Below are 21,379 nucleotides of genomic sequence, written 5' to 3'. Positions count from 1 at the left end.
CCCTCTCCCTCTCCCTCTCCTTCTCCCTCTCCCTCTCTCTCTTTCCAAAGACAGAAGATCATCAAATGCTAGGCAGTTGCAGTTAAGTGACTTGCTCAGAGTCACAGCTAGGAAGTATCTGAGGCCAAATTTGAACCTGGGTCTTTCCAACTCCACTCCTGATTTGGGTCTCACTTTGAAAAATAATCTCATTGGAACAAAATCAGTCAGGAAATTAGCATGAACCAAGAAAACAAAAATAAAGAAATCATGCTGTGGTCAAGTTAGATAGGAAAATTATCTATAATTCTGTGACTGTCCTCAGATTATTACTCCCATTCTGTATGTCAAAAGTGTACTAGTGGTAGACAGCTAGGAAGCACAGTGGATAGAACTTCAAGTCTGGAGGCAGGAGGATCTGGGTTGAAATTTGGCTTCAGATACTACCTGGCCGTGTGACCCTGGGCAAATCATTTAACCCCCATTGTCTAGCCCTTACTGCTTTTCTGCCTTAGAACACATAGTACTAATTCTAAAACAGAAGGTAAGGGTTTTAGAAAAAAGAAGTATGCTAGTGGCAAGTTTGAGTAAGGCTGAAGGAAATTTTAGGGTGAATGGTAGGGTGGGAGACAGTGACTTTTTCCAAATTCAAGATATTCTGGAAAATATTCTGAATATAAATAATCCTGATGGACAGGTGGCTGAGATGCTGATGCAGTCTATCTTTACATATTTCATTGGAGAATAAAATTAATTCAAATTATTTCAAGATATAAATCCACGTGGCATTTGGATGCCCCCAATGTCCCAAAGAAAATCTCCAGTTTTAGAAGTGCCAGAAAAAAGGGAGAAAGCCTTTAGGTCTAACTAGAGATAGTGCACTTATTAATAACAATAATAGCTTGGAAAAATGCTGAGAAAATAAGGGTTTTAAAAAGTCGATAGTTTCTATTTTCCTGCATCTTGAAATTTCATAGTTTTTAGTTACTAGTACTTATAGAGGGTGAAATTTTAAGCTTTAGTAGCTTAAAACTGTGCTGACTTTTGGAACACTTCATAGAAGATTGCATCCTTATTTCCAAAATCAATATTGCACTCTTCTCACCATGTTTATTCAGGAGACGTGATCAGCTTAATTCTCTCATAAGCACCGTGTGGAGTGGTTGCGAATACCTTGCCAGTACATCACAGACAAGCTAAGCCTCCAATCCTGTAGTCAGTCTTCAAAATCTCAGCTTCCTCATTTATGAAATGGGAGTGTGGGACTCCGCAGCCTCTAAGGTTTATTGCAACTGTAAAGTTCTTACCCTATGTCTCTTTCTGATTATTTACCAGACAGTCAACAATTGTTGAGCCTGAAAGTGATGCATAAATTGGTTCAAAGCAAATTTCAGGCAGGAAATTCAGGAGAGTATCTGTAAAATGCTCACCACAGTACCTGACACAGAGCAGGGACTTTAAAAATGCTTTTTCTCTTCCCCTTTCTTCTATGTCTGGCTTCCCGCTAAGAAATTCCCTCGGCATCCCTGTTTATTTTCATCAATTAATTCTTTCCCCAAAGTATTTTTGGTGGGAGTCTAGCTATGAGCTGATGTTGCACAGCCAGATTTTTCTCTGTTCCTCTTTGGAGATCGAGATGACTGCATGATATAAGAAGGAGGAATGGGGGCGGGGATTTTCTTCTGTATTCAGGAAAATGCAAAGCCTTCACATGAAGGGGTGGCTGGAGTCCAAAATCTTCCAGTGCTTTGAGGTCCTTCTTAGTAGCACATGGAAGATGTTCCTATAATAGGTGAAACCATTGCGGTATATATACTACTACCATAATTGCTTGGGAAGCAGTGGGAGCAGACAGTTATATTAATGTTATTTGCCAGGTCTGTGGTCAAGCTGAAAAGGCAATCAGTCAGTGGTTGATGGAGGAATAGAGGGTAAGTATATGTCTGCCTAGAAGATGAGTGACATAGCAGCTGGATTAATGACCCGAAGCCTGGGCCAGAATAGTAATTTTAGACAATCACAATTTAACAAATCATAGTAAGAACAAATGAAGGGTTCTATCTGAATGGGGGAAAAATCTCTGAAACTTGGAACTTTGGGAAATTAAGACTTCTATGAGGTTAGAATAAGAAATAATTTATTTTCCTTATCCAAATTCACAGACCCCCTGAAATCTTTCCATGGACCCCTTGGGGGAATGGGTTCCTGCTGATGTCTGGTTAAGAACCCTCTATTAGCTATGCTGCTCTGGGATGCTGCTGTCTGCCCAAAGACTCATACTGTGTTTATGTGAGTGACCCTCAAGAGATCTGGTTTCCATGCAGAAGGAAGCCAAGAATAAAAGAATTCCAATTTGCATTTGGATAGATCTTTTTAATAATAATGGTAACAGCTCATATTTATACAGCACTATCTAACAAAGCACTTCACATAAATTGTCTCACTTAATAACAACCAGAAGTTACCACGGGCCAACCATTGTTAAGTCTAAATGAATAAATTGGTTCAAAAAACACTGTGAAGTAGGTGTTATTATTATCCCCATTTTTCAGATGAGGAAAGTGAGGTTCAGGTTAAGAGAAGTTAAGTGATTTTGCCCAGGAGCTATCCACAGCACCACCCAAGTGCCCTAATTAAACAATGAGATTTTCTGGAGACTCCAGTCTATGACTAGCTGCCATGTGTTCTTTTGGTCCTTATTGACTTTTTCAACAAATAATGGATTAGTACAAAAGCTAGGGGAGCTTAGCATTAAGGAAGCATAAACATGATTCTAGATTAAGCGGTTGTTGAGACTATTCTGGGGAAAAACAAGGTCCAGGGAACTTTGTGTTATTTGAGAATCATCTCTTAAAGGTTTTGGAGTGCAGAAACGTGAACTCAAAGGCCTATGTCTTTTGCTCACTGCCAGATTCAAGAAGCAAGGGGGACCACTCTTCCACCAAGGAGCCAATACACAGAAGTTAAGGGTTTAAAAAAAAAAGCAACGGGGAACAATTTCCTTCTTTTCTTTGGGGGATAAGGGAGAAAAGGTGATGGAGAAAATTATATAAATAAATATAGCAATGCCTCAGGTAGTACTTGCCATGGACTGTATACCCCAAGGCCCTTTCAAGTTGCAAACAGGTGTTTCCTCGGGCTCCAAACTGTAGTATCTCCAGAGGGATAGACACACTGGCTGGAGAGATGACCAAGTTCGTCCCATTTCCACTTCCTGTCAAGCTCTGGTAGAGGCGAACTGCAAATTCAGTCTTTAATTCCTTCAGTTCCTGCCTGAGGTCACCATCTCCCCCTTGGAGACAGTTGGAAGGAAGAAGGAAGAGGATGAAGGTGAAAGGCAGCATGGCGGCTGAGATGGCTGGCTCTGTCCACTACGGAAGACCACCTGCAATATAGAGGGATGAGCCCTTGGTGCATGATGGTGGAACAAAGGGATAAAGGGATTCATGAGAGACGACAAACAGCATGGGCAGAAATAAATGTGAGGAGTGCCTCAAGATACTTTGTTCATTTGTTTGGGTTGTGTCCAACTCTTCATGACTCCATCTGGGATTTCCTTGGCAAAGATACTGGAATGGTTTTGCTATTTCCTTCTCCAGTTCATTTTACAGATTTACAGAGGAAACTGGGGCAGTCAGAGTTAAGTGACTTGCCCAGGACCACACAGATAAGAAGTATCTGAGGCCAGTTTTGAACCCAGGTCTTTCTGACTTCAGGTCTGACACTCTATCTACTATGCTACCTAGCTGCCCACCTCAAGATCCTATGGATGGGTATCCTTTCACCAGCCCCTTCTACTTTTCTTCCCCACACTACTTTTCATGTGATTCTTTTACTCCAAACTTACCTTCACTTCATGATACATTTATTCACACCATTATTGTCCTATTTTACATATAATAACAATAGCTGGTATTTCTATAGCACTCTAAGGTTTGAATTATATTATATAATATTTATTCACACCATTTTTATGCCCATTTTACATATAATAATTATAGCTAGCATTTATATATCTCTTTAAGACTTGCTAAACACTTCTCAAATATTATTTCATCTTATCCTCATAACAATCCTGAGAGGGAGGTGCTATTATTATTATCTCCATTTTACAGATAAGGAAACTGAGGCAACAGAGGTCAAATGACTTGCCCAGGGTTACATAGCTTTTAAGTATTTGAGACTGTATTTGAACTCAGGTCTTCCTGACTTCCGCCCAACATCCCCAGGTGGCACAATCTATACAGTGCCAGATCTGGAGTCAGGAAGACCATATATCAAATAACTGACTAGCTAGTGACCCTGAGCAAGCCACCTGTCTGCCTCAGTTTCCTTGTCTGTAAATGAGCTGGAGAAAGAAGTGCAAACCACTCCAATATCTTTGCCAAGAAGACCCCAAACGGAATCTCAAAGAGTCAGACATGACTGAATAACAACAAAAAGTGATCGAAGGTTAAGTGATTTTTCTGAAGCTGTAGAATTAGTGAACAGAGGAGGCAAAACTGAAACCTAGAGTTTCTGACCCCAAATCCTGGGCTTTAAAAAAACACACTATAACAAACTGCTTTTCTTCAGTGCAACAAAAGCAAGACATGCCCAGTCTATAGAAATGGCCAAGACCAGATTTTCCCTCGTTATTTCTTTAACCTCCATTGGCAAATGTCCCAAGGAGTCTTCAGATGCACGGCCACTTGGCACTGTGGCATCTGCTGTTTGTACTCAGCAACTTTCCTCTCCTGGCAGTGCAACTCAAATACCAGGTGGAGCACCTTGATTCTGGGATGGTATTAGACCCACCTGGGCATATATGGGAGGAAACAGATGGCCCTTTGGGCTCAGGGTCCCTCAGGAATTCCCTTAGCCAGAATGTTGCATGACCTTGTCAGGATTGGGGTTTTTATTAGCCTACACACCTCCCTGCCTTTCCTTAAGTCCATCTTGAGGCTCTTCCCCTTATCTGAAGGGACAGCATCATTCCTTCCCATTGCCTGTACTCACCTACTGCTGGGTTTGGGTGCTGGGCTCCTGTGGGTCTTCAGTGTTGCTTCCTTTTTAAAAGTGGAGCTGGGTCTGCTCTGAGTCACAAGATTGCCTAGGAAGGGAGTGTCAGTCGCTGCAGCCTCTGCTGGTGATGTCGGTACCACTCTGCCCAAATTCCTGAAGGCTGGAAGTTCTGCAGAGAACCAAGCAGAGGGACATGGCTTTGGTCGGTAAAGCCAAGAGCAGGAACCAAAAGGTACATCCGGGGATGGAGCCGACAACTCCTGTACAAGCCCTGCTCAAGCCTTCTTAGACTTATGACCCAATTGTACCCGGTAAGGAACCCCCTATCTCTCTGGATTTTTTTTCCCATGAATTCCATTGATTCCTGTCACCAAGGTTTCTGGGTACCAGGCACCTAATGATTCCCCCCTACCCCCACCTAACCTCCATCCCCAGGCTAGGGAAGATAATACATCATTCAACTGTGTGACATCGAAGTGAGGATAAATGAAAAGTCTCTTACTTTCTTAGGATTAAACTTTTACTCCTTTACATAGTTCAAGTAAAAAAAGAAAATATATCAGAGGAGCCAAAGGTATGGACTAATTTGCTTTTGTAAAAAAAAATTTTAAAGGCACATACTTCCTGCTTTCTAACTGGTGCTAACCCCCTAGGTATTCTTACAGGTCTTGGGATTATCAGCATGGTGGAATATGTTAGATTTGGACCTGGGTTCAAATCCTGTGAGATATTGGACAAGTCACAGAACCTTTCTGGGCTTTAGCTTCCCTGTAGCTTCCCTGTCCATAAAATAATTAGATCATCTCTGAGGTTCCTTCTAGTTCTAAACCTGGGAGCCATTGAGTAACATTTCTGTGGTAAACATTACCAAATAAAGTCTACATTTCTTAATTTATATATATGTAAGTGTACTGTGAGTCCTGAAATACTGAGGCCATGACACTGTCTACCTTAGTCTGTAAGCTCTTGGAGTACTCCATTTAAAAGGCAACACAAAGCTAACACTGGCCTTTAATGACTGTTTTCATTGTTGATGATGATAGTCTTGGTGAGTAATAACTTAAAAAAAATACTCCAATGTATTTTGGAGGGCCCACTGGGATGCTACTGAGATGGAAATGAAGTAGACATCATAGGATCTCCAAGATCCCAAAGTAAGTGTATTTCCTAAATGTTAGAAATCTAAAAATGTCAAAAGGTATTTTGTATCACGGAGTCGGTTGGTTGGTTGTTGTCCTTACTGGAAGAGGACCAAAAGGACATCACGGGTGATGTCTTTTGACTTGTACCTATGTTGGATTTAGGTGAGATAGAGTTGTGTGAAGTCATCGGCCTCATTCTCTCTTCTAGAGTCATCCAAATCCAGTGGCAAGACAAAAGTCAGGATGAAGTGGATAACTTTGGCTTCTTCCATGTCTGACCTTCCATTCCACAGTGACTGCTTCAGCTTCTTTCATGGACTTTGGAGCTAATTGCTCTCCTCTGTCCCTTTTTCCAAGGAAAGTCTTCACATGCTTAGAATAGACACCCCCTAACTTATCCAATGGGTTTGAGGACTATTGGTTACCCTCAACCTGGTTTAGCCAGCTTGCTGAGATGGTTTACTAACATGGTGGCCACTATGCATGCTACAGCTTCTTGTAGCCACAGGTGAGAGCTGAATGCCAGGTAGATAACAAATCAGGAAAGCAGCCTTGAAAAGAGCTTGGCAAATCCTTACACCAGAGGTGCTAGTCCTCTCCAAACACTCTGTATACCCTGTAAAATAATCTTAGCTAAATCTACAAGAAGACATAATATTTTTTAAAAATTATGAACTAAAGTTGAAAAACTTTAATACTTGGAGGTCCTATTTGTATTCCCTACTTCCGGCTCACTCTGTGCTCTTGAGACTTGTGACTCAGGGGCATAGCTATAGAAACTCCTCCATCTCATTCATTTATGTCTAATAATTCTGTATTGAAAGCTCTGATTTATAAGTTAAATGCATTTCTGACTTCTTATTTTAAAAGCAAGTCCATTCCAGCTCTAAATCTGTGAGCCTATATTGTTCTCAGCTCTGGTCACTTTAGTCTGTATTAGTTCAAATAAGACTTCTCACATTTTTTCTATATTCTTCATATTCATTGTTGTTTATGATACAATAATTTTATCATACATTACATTAATTGGGGAGACTTTGGTGACGAACAGAGCATTGAACTTGGAATGAATAAATGAACAAATAAAGCATTTATTAAGGGTTTTCTTTGTGCAAAGCACTAGGTTAAGTGCCAAAGACACGAAAATGAAAGTAAATCAATCCCTGATATCAAGGAGCTCAGGTTCTAATCGAAAAGATTACCTGTATGTTAAGTTTCAGTGCATCCCAAATGCAGAGGTGCTGTGCTTATTAGGGTGCAGCAAGGCAGATGGTAAGATTGCTTCTTTACTCCTGTTTTCCCTAATAAAATCATATCTGTTTCTGATGTTGACTTTTTTGACAGTGTTAGAGCCTTTGGTGTAAGAGCTTTTCTTTCCAAGTCTTCAATAGCCACAGCTGTACCACAGTTAATGGAAAACAGGACTCAGAGTTAGGAAAATACTTATTGGCTATGTGACTCTGAGTAAATCACTTAATCTCTATCTTATTTTCCTCATCTGAAAAATGGGGATAATAATATCACCTGCCTCTCAGGGGGTTTGTAAAGATCAAAAGAGAAAACATTTGTAAAGTACTCTGAAAACTTAATGCTCCATATAAATGCTAGCTATTTTAATTATTATTATTATTATTATTATTTATTGTTTTATCTTTATCATCCTTCCTGTCATGTACACTTTTTTTTTTAAAAAAAATAGAACTTTCAGGACCATAGTATCAAGTCTAAATGTAGTGGTTGAACTGTCCATGATGACAAGACTAGATCTATTATAGAAACTGGGACAAATCTGTTCCACTTTCTCTCTATTTGTTGTTTTCCTTTCTGTTTCAGCTATAAATTCTCTTGGGATTTTTGCTTCAGTTTGGGCTCATGCCAAGTTTTCTGAAGACCATTTTAATTAAAATCGCAATTTCTCACAGCTTCATTCCTTTAGGCATAAACTAATTGTTTCAGGCCCAGGGACCTGTAAAGAGTGAATGTGGACAGTACAAGCATTCATTTTTACTTCAGTTGCAATATTATTACTACATAATTATTTTCTCTTAATTGTGTTGAGTATTGTTCAAAATAAGCTTAACAGGTTCAGTCTTCTGCCTTATAGGAATTTATTATTAAGAACAAACATTGACAACATCCTATTATTAAAGTTATCATTCCTTTTTGCTAACAATCAGCAAAATATAAATGAGGACAAAGGTGTGTGCTATTAGTTGCAATCATTCTTTTAGAGCCTGTTTTTGCCTGCTTTTGTATTGGAGGGAGGCTCTTTGGGTATTTTTTGTAAAGTGTCCATGCCAAAAGAAAAGGAATTGATATAAAAAGTATTAAAAAAAGATGAAACTAATAGGATGTTGCAGGACAAATTGGGAAGACAATTAGGGGGAATTTTAGGTCAAACAGGATTATCTTAGTTCACTCATTCTACAGTAAAAGAAACTGAAGTCTATAGAGTTTTAGTCACTTGCTTGGGTAGCCATCAGCTTCTTTTTTTAAACTTTGCTTGTTTTAAAAATTATTTAGTTTTTTTTCAGTTACATATAGAAATTATTTTTGACAATTGTTTTCTGACATTTTAGGATTCATACTTTCTCCCTTTCTCCCTTTCTAACCTTCCTTGAAGCGTTAAATGGTCTGATATAGATTATACCAGTGCTTTTATATAATACATATTTCTATTTTGCTCATACTATGACAGAAGACAATTATCACACATACAATAAAGAACTCATGAAAGAAATGAAGTGGAAGATGGATGGTTTGATCCATAGTCAGACTCTATTGACTCCTTCTTTGGCTATGGATAGTATTCTTCATCATGAGCCACTTGTGGATATCTTGGGAACTTCCTCTGCTGATAATAGTTTCATCCTTCACAGTTGATCATTGTATAAATATTTCTATTACTGATTATATTGATCTCCTGGTTCTGTTCACTTCATTTAGTGTCAATTCACATAAATCTTTCCAGGATTTTTTCCCCTTTTTTTGGTTAATTTATATTTTATTATCACGTAAAACACACTTGGTCATTGTTTTAAGAACACACTCATACAAAACTAAAACCCCAGTATAAAACCACAAATACACTAATGTGAAAGAGAATCTGTATACCATGAGGAATGGCGTCCATCCAACTCCAACAGTTCTTTCTTTGGAGGTGAATAGCATTCCCTGGCACAAGCCATTCAGAATTGTCCCAGATGGTTGCATTGAGAGAGTAGCTAAATTTCCACAGTTGATCATCATATAATATTGCTGTTACTTACTGTGAACAATGTTCTCCTGGTTCTGTTTATTTCACTCTTCATCAGTTCATGTAAGTCTCATCAGAGTTTTCTGAAATCATCTTGTTTGTCATTTCTCATGGCACAATTCATTCAGCCATTCCCCAATTGATGGGCATCTCCTCAATTTCTAATTCTTTGCCACCACAAAAAGGACAGCTAGAAATATATTCATACAAACAAGTCCTTTACAAGTCTTTCCCCATTTTATTTTTTATCTTTTTGGGATAGACTCAGTAGTGGTATTATTGAATTGAAGGGTCTGCACAGTTTTATAGCCCTTTAGGTCCAGTTCTAAATTGCCCTCTGGAATGGTTGGTTCAGTCCACAACTCCACCAGCAATGCATTAGTGTCCCAATTTTCCTACATCCCCTCTAACATTTATCCTTTTCCTTTACTATCATATTGGCCAATCTGATAGGTATGAGATTTTCCAGGAGTTTCTGAACTCATCCTGTTCATTGTTCCTTATGGTACAATAGTATTCCATTACAATCACATACTACAACTTGTTTATCCATTTCCTAAATGACAGACAACTTCTCAGTTTTTAATTCTTTGCCACTATAGAAAGAGCTGCTAAAAATATTTTTGTGCAGGTTAAATTCTTTCCCCTTATTTCTGGTGGCTTGTTTCCTTAATTATAAAATGAGTGAACTGGGATAATAAGATCCTTCTAAATTCTAGGATACTATTGGACTTCCATCTATCTTTCCAAGTTCATTATGCATTAATAATTTTCTTTCTTACACTTTCTGATCTGGCCAAAATCACCTTTTCTCTATTACTTTCATGTGGCACTCCATCTCCTGCTTGAGGTGGCCATCACTTATGACTGGAATGAATTTCCTCCTCATATCCATCTCATAGAATCCCTCATTTCCTACAATACGAAGTTTTTCATGATCTTCCCAATTGCTATTTCCTTCCTTCTTTAACCTGTATTTATTCTGTATGTACTTATATATATTTAGAGAGTACTCTGGCTTCACTCTCTCGAAGTGAAGGCAGATATATTTCCCCTTTGGGGCTCTAGAACTCTCATTGATGGATTGTAGATAGCTTTCTTTAGTGTTATTGACTTAACGTTCCATTCCAACGGATTGACCCAACTTTTAACCTCCAGTGACTACTACTTTAGTTCCATGGATGTAATTAACATCAATTAATATTATTAAGAGATAAAGATATATTGAAAACAGAAATATAAACATTTATCCCACAGCTTCTGATGGAACCACTCTTTTCTACATTACTTCAATCTCTGAGGGGAGTGTGGTCAGATTTAACACAAGATTCGAGACCTACTAAGTTCACATCTACCCATGACATTACTCTTGGAAGATAGTTGAGTTGCATTCTTAAGGTTGCTCTTTGATACTTGGGGTCTCAAAACTGGACCAACTTGTAAATTATTGGACTTCAACCTATTTATAGGCCCATCCTCTGCTATTCTCCTTCTGTCATTCTATTATCTAGCCAGACTGGCCTTTACTCTATTCCTCAGATGTGGCATGGAATCCATTAGACTCTCTGTCTTGTTATTTCAAAACTCACAAGGTCATAGCATCCAATCTTCATCATATAAAATGAAAGAATAGTTGCTGAAGCAAAACAACAACAGAATAACAACAAAACAGTGATCTACATTCACAAGCCATATGTTGGTCTCAGATGGGGTCGGTCCCAGGCCTTTCCCCATCATTGTCTCTTTTCTTCCTTTGTAATATGCCACCAAGCAGGAAGAAGTTCCCTGAAAGATATCTGGATCCTGGTAGTCTAGTAGCTTTTGAATGTCCTCAGCTCCAGATCTGAAGCTAATTGAAAAAGACTCCTCTTCATCATATGGCTAACAAACTTGAATCAGTTGTCGTAGTAGTTTGTCCTTCATTTTCAAAGAGGTATAAATTTTAAGACAAGAGTGGCAAGGCTAGGCATTGGGGGTTAAGTGACTTTTCCCAGGGCCACACAGCAGTATTTGAGGCTAGATTTGAACCGAATTCCTTCCAACTCCAAACTTGGAGTTCTATCCACTATGCTGCCTAGCTACCCACAAAGGACCTATTTGTACAAAAATATTTATAACAGCTCTTTTTGTGATGGCAAAGAATTACAAATTGAGGGAATATCAATCAAGTGGGGAATAGCTGAACAAGTTATGGCATGTGATTGTGATGGAATACTATTATACTATAAGAACAGACAAGTAGGATAATTTCAGAAAAAAACTGGACTTACTGATGCAGCTAAGTGAGCAGAACCAGAAGAACATTATTCACAATAACAGCAATATTTTTTGATGAATAACTAGAAATGATCTAGTTATTCTCAGAGCAATGTAGTGATCCAAGACAATCCCAGAGATTCATGATGAAAGATGCCTTCTCTTTTCCAAGAAAGAACTGTTGGTGTCTGAATACAGACTGAAACATACTAATATGGAAAAACTTTTACATGATTGCAAAAAAAGGAAAGAAAAGAAAAACCTGGTAAGACTTAGATGAACTGATGCAGACTGAAATGAGCAGAACCAGGAAAACATTGTATACAGTAATTTCAATATTGGAAGTATGATAAACTCTAAGACTTAACTACTCTGATCAAGACAAAAGACAATTCCAAATGATCCATTTTGAAAAATGCTATCTACCTCCAGAGAAAGAACTGATAAACTCTGAATGGAGATTAAAGCACCCTTTAAAAAACTCTATTTTTATTGCTTTGTTTTGTTTATGTTTTCTTTTGCAATGTGGATAATATGGAAATAATGTTTTGCATGATTTCACACATATAATCAATAAAAATTGCTTGCCTCCTTCAGAAGGAACTGTAGTGGTGCAGCAAGGAGGGAAAGAATTTAGAACTCAAAATATTTTTAAATGATCATTAAAATTTTTATACTATATTGGACAATATTTAAGTAAATAAAGTAAAAAATTAAAAATTAATGTTGAGTCTCTGTCATGTAACTAGATCTCTTTTCAAAGCAATTGAGAGATTGATTACTCCTTATCTGTTTTTTAAAAAAACTATTCTGTTGTATTTAGAGTGATGTTTTAAAATGTCCAGGAAGGAAAAGTTTTGGGCCCTTTAAGAGTACTCGAGTTAGAAACAGATTTTCTCAGCAGAAAGCCAGTGATAAAATCTTCAGGAATTGAAGGATTTAGTTAAAGTATGAGCCTTTAGCACTAAATACCCCAAAGGTCTCCAGCTAGCACTGAGTTGTAGAGAGTATAAAGAATTAATGAGTTAAGGAAGAGGAGAGTTAAGGTATCTGGCTCAGTAGGACAGAAGCAGAATTTGTTTTGAAATCTTCCTCACCTCTCACAAGTGTCCTTTGGCCACAGATGCCTAGCTTTGGCTAGACATATCAGAAATGCAGGCTGTTATTCACAAGGGGTTTAGGAAAGTGTTTGTGGATTGATACAAACCTGTAAGTAACATGGAAAAATCTTTATGATGATTTAGCCCAGCAATGGATTGTTCCACCTGCCTGTTTTGATCACCATCAACTTCTGCAGTTGAAGTAGTAAAGAATCCTGAGGGAGAAACAGGAGGCTACAGTTATTTGGCAAACCACTGCCATCACTAGTTTAGCTACCATGTTCCCTCAGACTCTGATGGAGATGGGGGGGTGGTGGAGGATGAGGAACAAGTATTTAATAAGCATCCATTGCATGCCAGGCTCTGTGCTAAGCACTTCACAAATATTATTTCATCGGAACCTCACAACAACCCTGGGAGCTACACAGAGACTGATACACTGTGGTACAACCAAACATAATGGACTTCTGTACTAGCAGCAATGCAAGGATCCAGAGCAAGGCTGAGGGACTTATGAGAAAGAAAACTAACCACATTCAGAGGAAGAACTGTGGGAAGAGAAACACAGAAGAAAAACAACTGCTTGAACACATGGGCTGATAGGGATATTATTGGGGATGTAAACACTAAACGATAACTAGTCCAACTATCAATAATATGGAATTAGGTCTTGATCAATGATACATGTAAAACCCAGTGGAATTGTGCAACAGCTAAGGGGAGTTAGGGGGGTTTAGGGAGAGGGAAAGAGCATGAAACTTGTAACTATGGAAAAATATTCAAAAGAAAAAAAAAGAAAATGACATTAAAGATAAACCATATGCTTTGCCTCTATACCCTAAAGACCATTTTGCTTTTTCATCTGATTTCCAACTTGAACCTCCCATATCTATTGTCTTTGATTAGAATATAAGATCCTTGGCATTAGAGACTGTTGCTTCTCTATTTGTATCCCCAGTTCTTTGAATATAGTAAGCATTTAACAACTTTTTTCATTCCATTCCATTCATTCATTCATTCAATTTTGTCTTAGAATCTAGTTTGTCTTCTACAATTCATCAAGTTCCTCTATAATTACCCCTTCCCTCCCCTTCCCTCCAAATAGTCACACAACCTCTGCTGAACTGACTGTTTGATTGAATCTACCTGGTATTCATATCTCATCAGTATCCTTTTCCTCTTTGATTGGACCCTCTAACCCAAAGGCAAGACCATGGGCTCCACGGTTTCTGTTTATTGAAGAGTTTGGCTTGGCACAATCTTTTCCCCATTTCCCATCAGCTACATTGCTTTTATACTTCTTCACTATGTCCCTGAACCTGATATCTTCTTCTCCTTTCCTCTTTCTGCCCCTCATGCATCCCTATTCCCCTCAGCTCCCTTTTGTGTATGGTCTTCCCCCAAGAAATTGTAAGTTCTTGGAGGGCATAAAACATCTTTCTTTTATTTGTATTTGTATCATGAGTGCTTAGCACAGTACTGGAACCCAGTAGATGTTTAATAAATATTTATTAACTGATTGCTGGTATACTTCTAATGATAGAGACTCGTCTCCCAAAGTTGCTCATATTTCTGGACATCTATATTGAAGGAAATTCTTCCTTTTGTTAAGCTGAAATCTGCCTTTCTGTAATGTTTATTCCTTGGTCCTAGTTCTGTTTTTAGTTCCGTGAAGAATAAATCTAATCATTCTTCCACATAAGTCCTTGAGATTTTTGAACTGAACCATCATGTACTCACAAATTATTGGTCTTCCTCAGGCTAAAAAATCCCAGTTTCCTTAAACTAGATGACAAAGTTTTGTGTCTTTTCATTATTCACTATATTGGATGTCTTCTTCTACATGTGTTCCATTTTGTAAATGTAAAATCTGGCACAGATAAATGAACATAATACTCACAGGCATGCTATAACCAGCAGAGAGTCCAATGGGTTTATTATGGCTCCGGTGTTGAATATATGAATTTGACCAGAGGGTGCCAAAGCTTTGCTCTAACCTGAACATTCTGTGTCTATGGTCTCTGAGCTGAGTACTTCTTTTCTATTAGATGAGTATTCCAGCAAACAGAATGACTAGTCTACAATTTAGCCCTAGAGAATCATCCATTCTGGGTCTTAGTGACTGTCATTTTCTTTTTTAAGTGTTCATTCATTTATTAATCTTTTCTAAAATTTTGCCAAGGATCAATTTCATGCTAAAAGTCACCAGCAAAGCCAGTGCCAGTATGGGCAAGCAAGCCCAGCTATAGAACTCAACTAGGACAGGCCAGACACCAGAGTCTTAAAATCTGAAAGGTTGTTAGAAGGTTGCAAAATGGAAAAAACTCAAAGAAATCAGAAAGGTCCAGGGAGGGGATTCTGGAGGCTCTGTGACAAGTATAATGTTTTGATAAGGACACCCAAGGCCCAGGAAGTACAAGGTCCCTAAGACATCTGAGACACCACAGAACAGGAATTCATAATCCAGGGTCTAGGAAGTAAAAGAAATTTTTTAGGATAATATTTCAGTATGATTGCTTTCCTTAGTAATTCTATGTATTTTGTTTTATTTATTTAAAAACATTATTCTGAGAAGGGCACCATAGACTTCACAAGACTGCCAAAGATGTCCATGACATGAAAGAGGCTAAGAACTCTTGCCATGGAGTGCCTTAAAGATCCATTGCTCTGAACCTCAGTGATCCAAGGGGTAGAGGTCAGCACAGAAACCCAGGGGATCCCTCATGAGACTAAGGTCAACTACTCCATCCAAAAGTACAATGGAGTTAGAGTCTAATTCTAGTATGAAGGCCCAACTTGAGAACTAGAGTTGGAAAGCTAAGTAAATAAAAAAAGACACTGAGAAGGATCAAAAATTATTATAGAACTAGAGGTCCTCCAAAGAATGAGCAAATAACCAACTACGTAAAATGGATTTTCCATAAAGTCTTAGAAAAATTAAGTAAGAGAAGAAAGGGAAATAAAAGTTCTGAAGTAAATAACTATTAGGAAAATACAGAGTTTAAGTTGTAAACCTTACTCAAGTAATGGATTATTTGAAAACTAGAATAGACCAAAGGGAAATCAACAATGCTATGGAATAGCAAAAAATTTTAGAACAAAATCAAAAGCCTAAAAAACAGGACATGTAAAATATATAAGATAAAAAACAAGTGACCTGGAATGCAGGTCAAGAAGAGATAATTTAATAATCAGTAGACTCTCTCAAAATTATAAGTAAGCGAACAAACATGGACATTATATTTCAAGAAATCATAATTAAAAACAACATAGATTTATTAGAACAAAAGGGCAAAGTGAAGATAGAAAGAATCTACTGATCATTTCCCAGTAGAAAACATAGAAGGAAAAGTCCCTGAGATGTCATACCCCAAATTCAGAGCTACCAAGATGAAGTAAAAATACTGCAAGTATTAGAAAGAGGTAGTTCAAGTAACAGGAATCACAGCCAAAATCACACTAGAATTGGCAGCTTCTTTTATAAATAAGAAGTGATGTTGGAATTCAGTACAAAATAGTACAAAAGACAAAAGAGATATGCTTACAACCAATAATGATTTAACCTGAAGAGTAGAATATAACTCAACAGGAGAATATGTTGGATCTTTAATGGAATAGAAGACTTCCAAGAATTCTTGATGAAGAGATCAGGCTTGAAATGCATATATAAGAATCAAGAGAAATGTAGAAAGGTAAATTAGAGCAAATAAAGGAAGTGTCCCTTTATTACCTTAATGTCTTCCAGAGGCATTAAGGGATTTAAATAAAAAAAAGAACTTAGAGGACCTAGGTGTGGATTTGTGCTGTTCTGAGGGTATTAGAAGAGGAAAGAAAAGAGAGAATAAAAGGAATACATTTGTGTTCAAAGGAGGAAGAAGAGAACGAAACCTGTTATTCCTTAATAACAAGAGCAAATATGAGAAGAAGAGTATACAGCCATTGAGGAGTAAGTGAGAGAGGCAGGCATCATACGGACCTGACTCTTACTTGACACAGGCAAAGGAGGATTGAACACATGTATACAAAGTTTAGCATAGAAAATCATCAAATTCAGTCGAGTAAAGGCAAAGTAAAGGTAGAATAAAAAGTAAAGTAAAAGGTAAAGACGGAAAGGTGCTACAAGGAAGAATAATACTGGAGATAGAATAACTACAGCAAAACAAACTTCATATTCTTGAAGGGAGGATGAAAAAGGAGAAAAAATAGATAAGAACTGGAAACTAAAGGAATGCTCATCAGTTGGGGAATGGTTGAACAAATTGCAGTATAGGAATTTAATGGAGCATTATGAGTTGTAAGAAAAATAAAAGACGGTTTCAGAGAATCCTGAGTAACTGAACTAATGCAGAGAGAAGTAAGTTGAAATAAGATAACAATTTCTATAAGGACTGAAGCATTGTAAAGAAAAAATAGCTTTGAAAGACTTAAGGGTTCTTATCTCACAATACAGCCATTTCTCTAGAGGACCTATGATGAAGCATCTTATTTAACTCAAATGAACGATGGATTCAAACTGTAGAAAGACTTACATTTTTGGCCACTGGACACATTTGTTTTGTTTGGCTATGCTTATTGGTTACATGGGTTCCCCCTCTCCCTGCCTGGGATATAAAGGAGGGTAGCAATAGCAATGCCAAAAAAAAAAAAGCCATTGAAACATTTCTTTAAATGCATAAGAGGAAACAAAAGAAATTCAAGAGTATAGACAAGCCAAGATAGTTTTGAAAATAATATAGGCAGGGGGCAGTTGGGTGGCACAGTAGATTGAGAGCCTGCCTAGTGATGGGAGGTCCTAGGTTCAAGTCTAGGCTCAGACACTTCCCAGCTGTGTGACCCTGGGCAAGTCACTTAACCCCCATTATCTAACCCTTACTATTCTTCTGCCTTAGTATTGATTTTAAGATGGAAGGTAAGGGTTAAAAAAATAAAACAAAATAATATAGATAATTATTATGTAGTTAAAAAATAAAAAACAAGTGATAACAAAGAAAAGTAATGTTTTCATATTCAATTCTCACTTTGTGTTCTGTTGAGTATATGAGAGCATTCTTTTTTAGAGTTTAAGTTCAGAATCTTAAAAAAATGAATCATCCTTCTGATGTTTACTAGCTTGATATAACCCTAGGTAAGTTATTTAGCCTTCCAGAGATTCAGTTTCTTCCTCTATAGAATGAAAATGATAAATACCCGAAGAATCTGTCTCACAGGGTTTTTAAAAATATCAAATGAGATAATGTTTGTAATCGCTTTGTAAAATTCAAAGGGTTACATGTGTTGGCTATTATTATTATCACATCTGCAAGTTCTTTCTTTACCTGGGATGTAATTTGTTCTGGCTAGGAAATATGAACTCATTATTGGTAGTTATTCTTTTATTATTTCCCTACCTATCCCGGGCTTCAGTTCCATTTTAATTGTTTTCATCTTATTCTTTCTAGTCAATGAATCGGGAAGGAAAAGCTGAGGACTGAGCAGCATGGTGTTAAAGGCCAAGGCCCTGGGGCCCAAGGTAATGTGTAGGGGAAAAAATTATTTGACTCTCAAGACATCAGCAAGACAGGAAAGATCTGCCTAATAGAATTTGCTTTTAATGAACCAACCAGAGCATGGAGCATATGAAAGGGCAGGAAAGAGCAACTTGTATATTTTTGGAGTCAGAGAGGATATGTGTGTTTAAGTTAGGGAGATGGGGAATAAAATGCCACAGTCTAGGATGAATGAGATTCCCAGGTCTGAAACCTGTGGTAGAAGACAGTTGGGGACTTCATATAAGAGAGTTCTTTTTTCAGTTGGAATAAAAATGGTTCCTGGATTAAATAAACCTCCTAAGGCTTGGAATTTCATTTTATCTAAACTTTGTATATCTCTACTATCTCACATAGTGTTGTGTAAATTGTAGATGTTTAATTTTTTAAAGTTGAATTCAATTAAAGCATTTTTTCTAGAGCTATGGCCAGTGGATAAAGCAGGGTAACAACAATGGCTGAATTGGAAGGCTGAAGGGGAACAGGATCTGCCTAAGATCTAGACTCTAACATAACCAAAATGAGAGCTGGAGTAACAACCCCGCCCAAAGAGAATAGAATTGAGTTAATATCTAAACCAAAACCAGGGAGAAGATTAATGGAAGGCAGCCAAGAAAAGTAGATTAAATATTCTGAATTTGGTATTGAAGAGGAAGATTAAACTTTAACATTCTTTACAACTTGTGAAATTGTTGCCCTTCTCATCTATTTCTTTTCTACTCTCCTCTTCATGTTTTTCTTCATTCCCTTTGTTTTTCTAGCATTTACCACAGTGCCTTGTACATAGTAGGTGCTTAATATCTTTTTAATGTTTGTTGAAGTGAACCTAAGTCCTGGGAATTTCAGTTAAGTTTCACCTTAAGGCCAGGAGCATTATGAGAAATGTAATTTTTTCTTTGGGATATGAACTTACGTTCTCTTCATCTCCCAATTTAAAAAAATCGCTCATCCTAGCAAACCACACTGAGTGTCCATTTATCTTTATACATCTAGACTGTCATTTAATATAGTGTATAGAACTCTTGGTATAGAAACTTCCATGTGAAGCATATCAGTAACTGTTTGTAGTTTATAATCTCAGAGGGTTGCCTGGGACACCGAGGCATTAAATAATTCTCTCATAGCCACAGAGCTAGTATGTGTCAGAGGTAGAATTTCAACCCAAGTCACTCTCATCTCCAAGCTAAACATTTCATCTAATTGCAGTCCTACCTCTTGGCCTTTGGTACATATAAAATATGCAATAATTCATATATAGCATTGTTATAGGCAATTAACCCACATGCATAGATAACCTATAGTATGTAGTCCACAATATTTTATTTAGATTGATCAAATATGTGTTTTTCATCATTTGTTTCCAAGAGGACCAATGCCATCACAGGGTAATATTTTGACTTGTGCATGAATTAGATTTCAGTCAGGCAGAGTTGCACAAAATCATCAGACTCTATCAAAGTCCAGTGACAAGATAAAAGTCAGGATGACTGGTGATGGCTTGGGATGTAGTGGATGACTTTGGCTTCCTTGATGTTTTAAGTTCTAAGCTCTGTATAGTGCCTATTTCATCTGCCTTCATGGTTTCTGAAACAACTTGTTCTCATCCACCCATTCTGCTGGAGGAAGTCTTTATTTTTGGGGTAGACATCCCCCTAACTCACTGACAAACTTAAAGCCTGTCAGTTACCCTGATTTGGTCCTTGTACTGAGACTGTTTTACTAGGAAGTGGCTGCTGCTCATACTATAGCTTTTTGTAGCCACAGGTGAGGGTTGAGTGAAAGGTAGACATCAAAGGTGGATGATTAGCCATGAAAAGAGTTTGGTAAGGCCTTATCCCAGAGGTGCTAGTTCTTCCTGAATGCCCCAATTGTTATGAGTAAGATTAGATTAGCTAGTTATTAGGTATTGATTATATATTGATTAGGAAGTACCTAGCAGGAAGGAGCTGGAGCTGGGAATTCCAGGTTGGAATGAAGGAGGAGGAAGTCTATCTGTGTTCTGTGTGTGGACTCCATGAGTGGTAGGCAAAAACTGTTGCCAGCCCGGGAGACCTCAGAGCAAAGGACACCTTGCATCCTGTTTTCCCCTGGGATCCTGTGTGGTGTGGCATTTAAGGAAAGAACAAGAGAAGAGGACAGTGCTTCAAGCAAACCCCTTACAACTTGGTTCCTGAGACAACTGTAGCTCCTGGTATCCAGAGATCATCAGTGGAGAGCAGTGAGAAATCCCAAAGCCACAAAAGCCCCAGCTGTACTCAAGCCTGGCAGGTTCCAGGTTTGAGGCAGAAACCCAGAGACTCCAGTATAGCTCCTTGGGCCCTGTTAGTTAGATAGCTTAGATTAGTGTAGTTGAATAAGTCCTTCCCTGTCCCTTTGGGGTTTGTTATTAGATGTTAAGATTTTAGAGTAGTCATTCCTATCCTTCCTTTTAGTTGTTTCTAATTAAAACCCAATTTCACTTTGTTACCTTGTCAGTTAATTCAAGGCCTCTGGCCAGAGTGACAGTTGGCTGTTATTTTTCCAGTTGGGAGTGGTGTAGCTGTACAAGACTTCAGTGTTCAGTTATAGTCTCTTTTACATCCCAGAGAGTGTTCCCACAAACCCCATAGTTGATTTTAATATCCCTGGTGACCCCATTACTTATATTTCCTACACAATACACCCCAAATATATATGTCCCTTGAAAATATATAATATCCAGCAACATAAAGCAGAGTTGAAGAGTCTACACGGAATTATATCATGAATTCTATCAAGTTGGATTTTCATAAAAAGTATATATTATACTTATGTACATGTATATAAGTATACATATATATATATATACATTCTCCTGAATGGTACAATCTAGGTATATGCATTCCTTTTTGCTAATCATTATTTATTAAGTGCCCACCATCTTCAAGCCTCTGTATTAGGGACTGAGGAAGGGGAAGAGAAGGGTTTTGTACCTCTTGTACCAAACTTTTAATTGTCTTTCCAATTCTTTCTTCCATAGTCCATGGTGATTTCCTTTTTCTTAGCTTTCTCAGTCAGGATATGGTCTGGTGCTTTTTCTAGTTGTGTTTGGGGGAGTCTGTGCTACAGGGGGCAAGGGGAGGGAGAGAGAGAGAGAGA

General features: G+C 37.8%; 1 protein-coding gene across 1 annotated transcript in view; it reads right to left on the bottom strand.

Moving 5' to 3' along the window:
- SERPINE3 (serpin family E member 3) overlaps positions 1 to 3,323 on the bottom strand; it is a 42,470-nt gene extending 39,147 nt beyond the window's left edge. Inside the window, exon 1 of the mRNA XM_044668244.1 lies at positions 3,065 to 3,323. Within this exon, the coding sequence (XP_044524179.1) occupies positions 3,065 to 3,323 (259 nt within the window). The remainder of the gene's footprint in view (positions 1 to 3,064) is intronic.
- Positions 3,324 to 21,379: the final 18,056 nt, after the last annotated feature.

This window comes from Gracilinanus agilis, chromosome 3 (genome assembly GCF_016433145.1).
Source record: "Gracilinanus agilis isolate LMUSP501 chromosome 3, AgileGrace, whole genome shotgun sequence".
NCBI lineage: Eukaryota > Metazoa > Chordata > Mammalia > Didelphimorphia > Didelphidae > Gracilinanus > Gracilinanus agilis.
The sequence above is the reverse complement of the archived record's forward strand: the minus strand, read 5'-3'. Positions and strand labels throughout refer to the sequence as shown.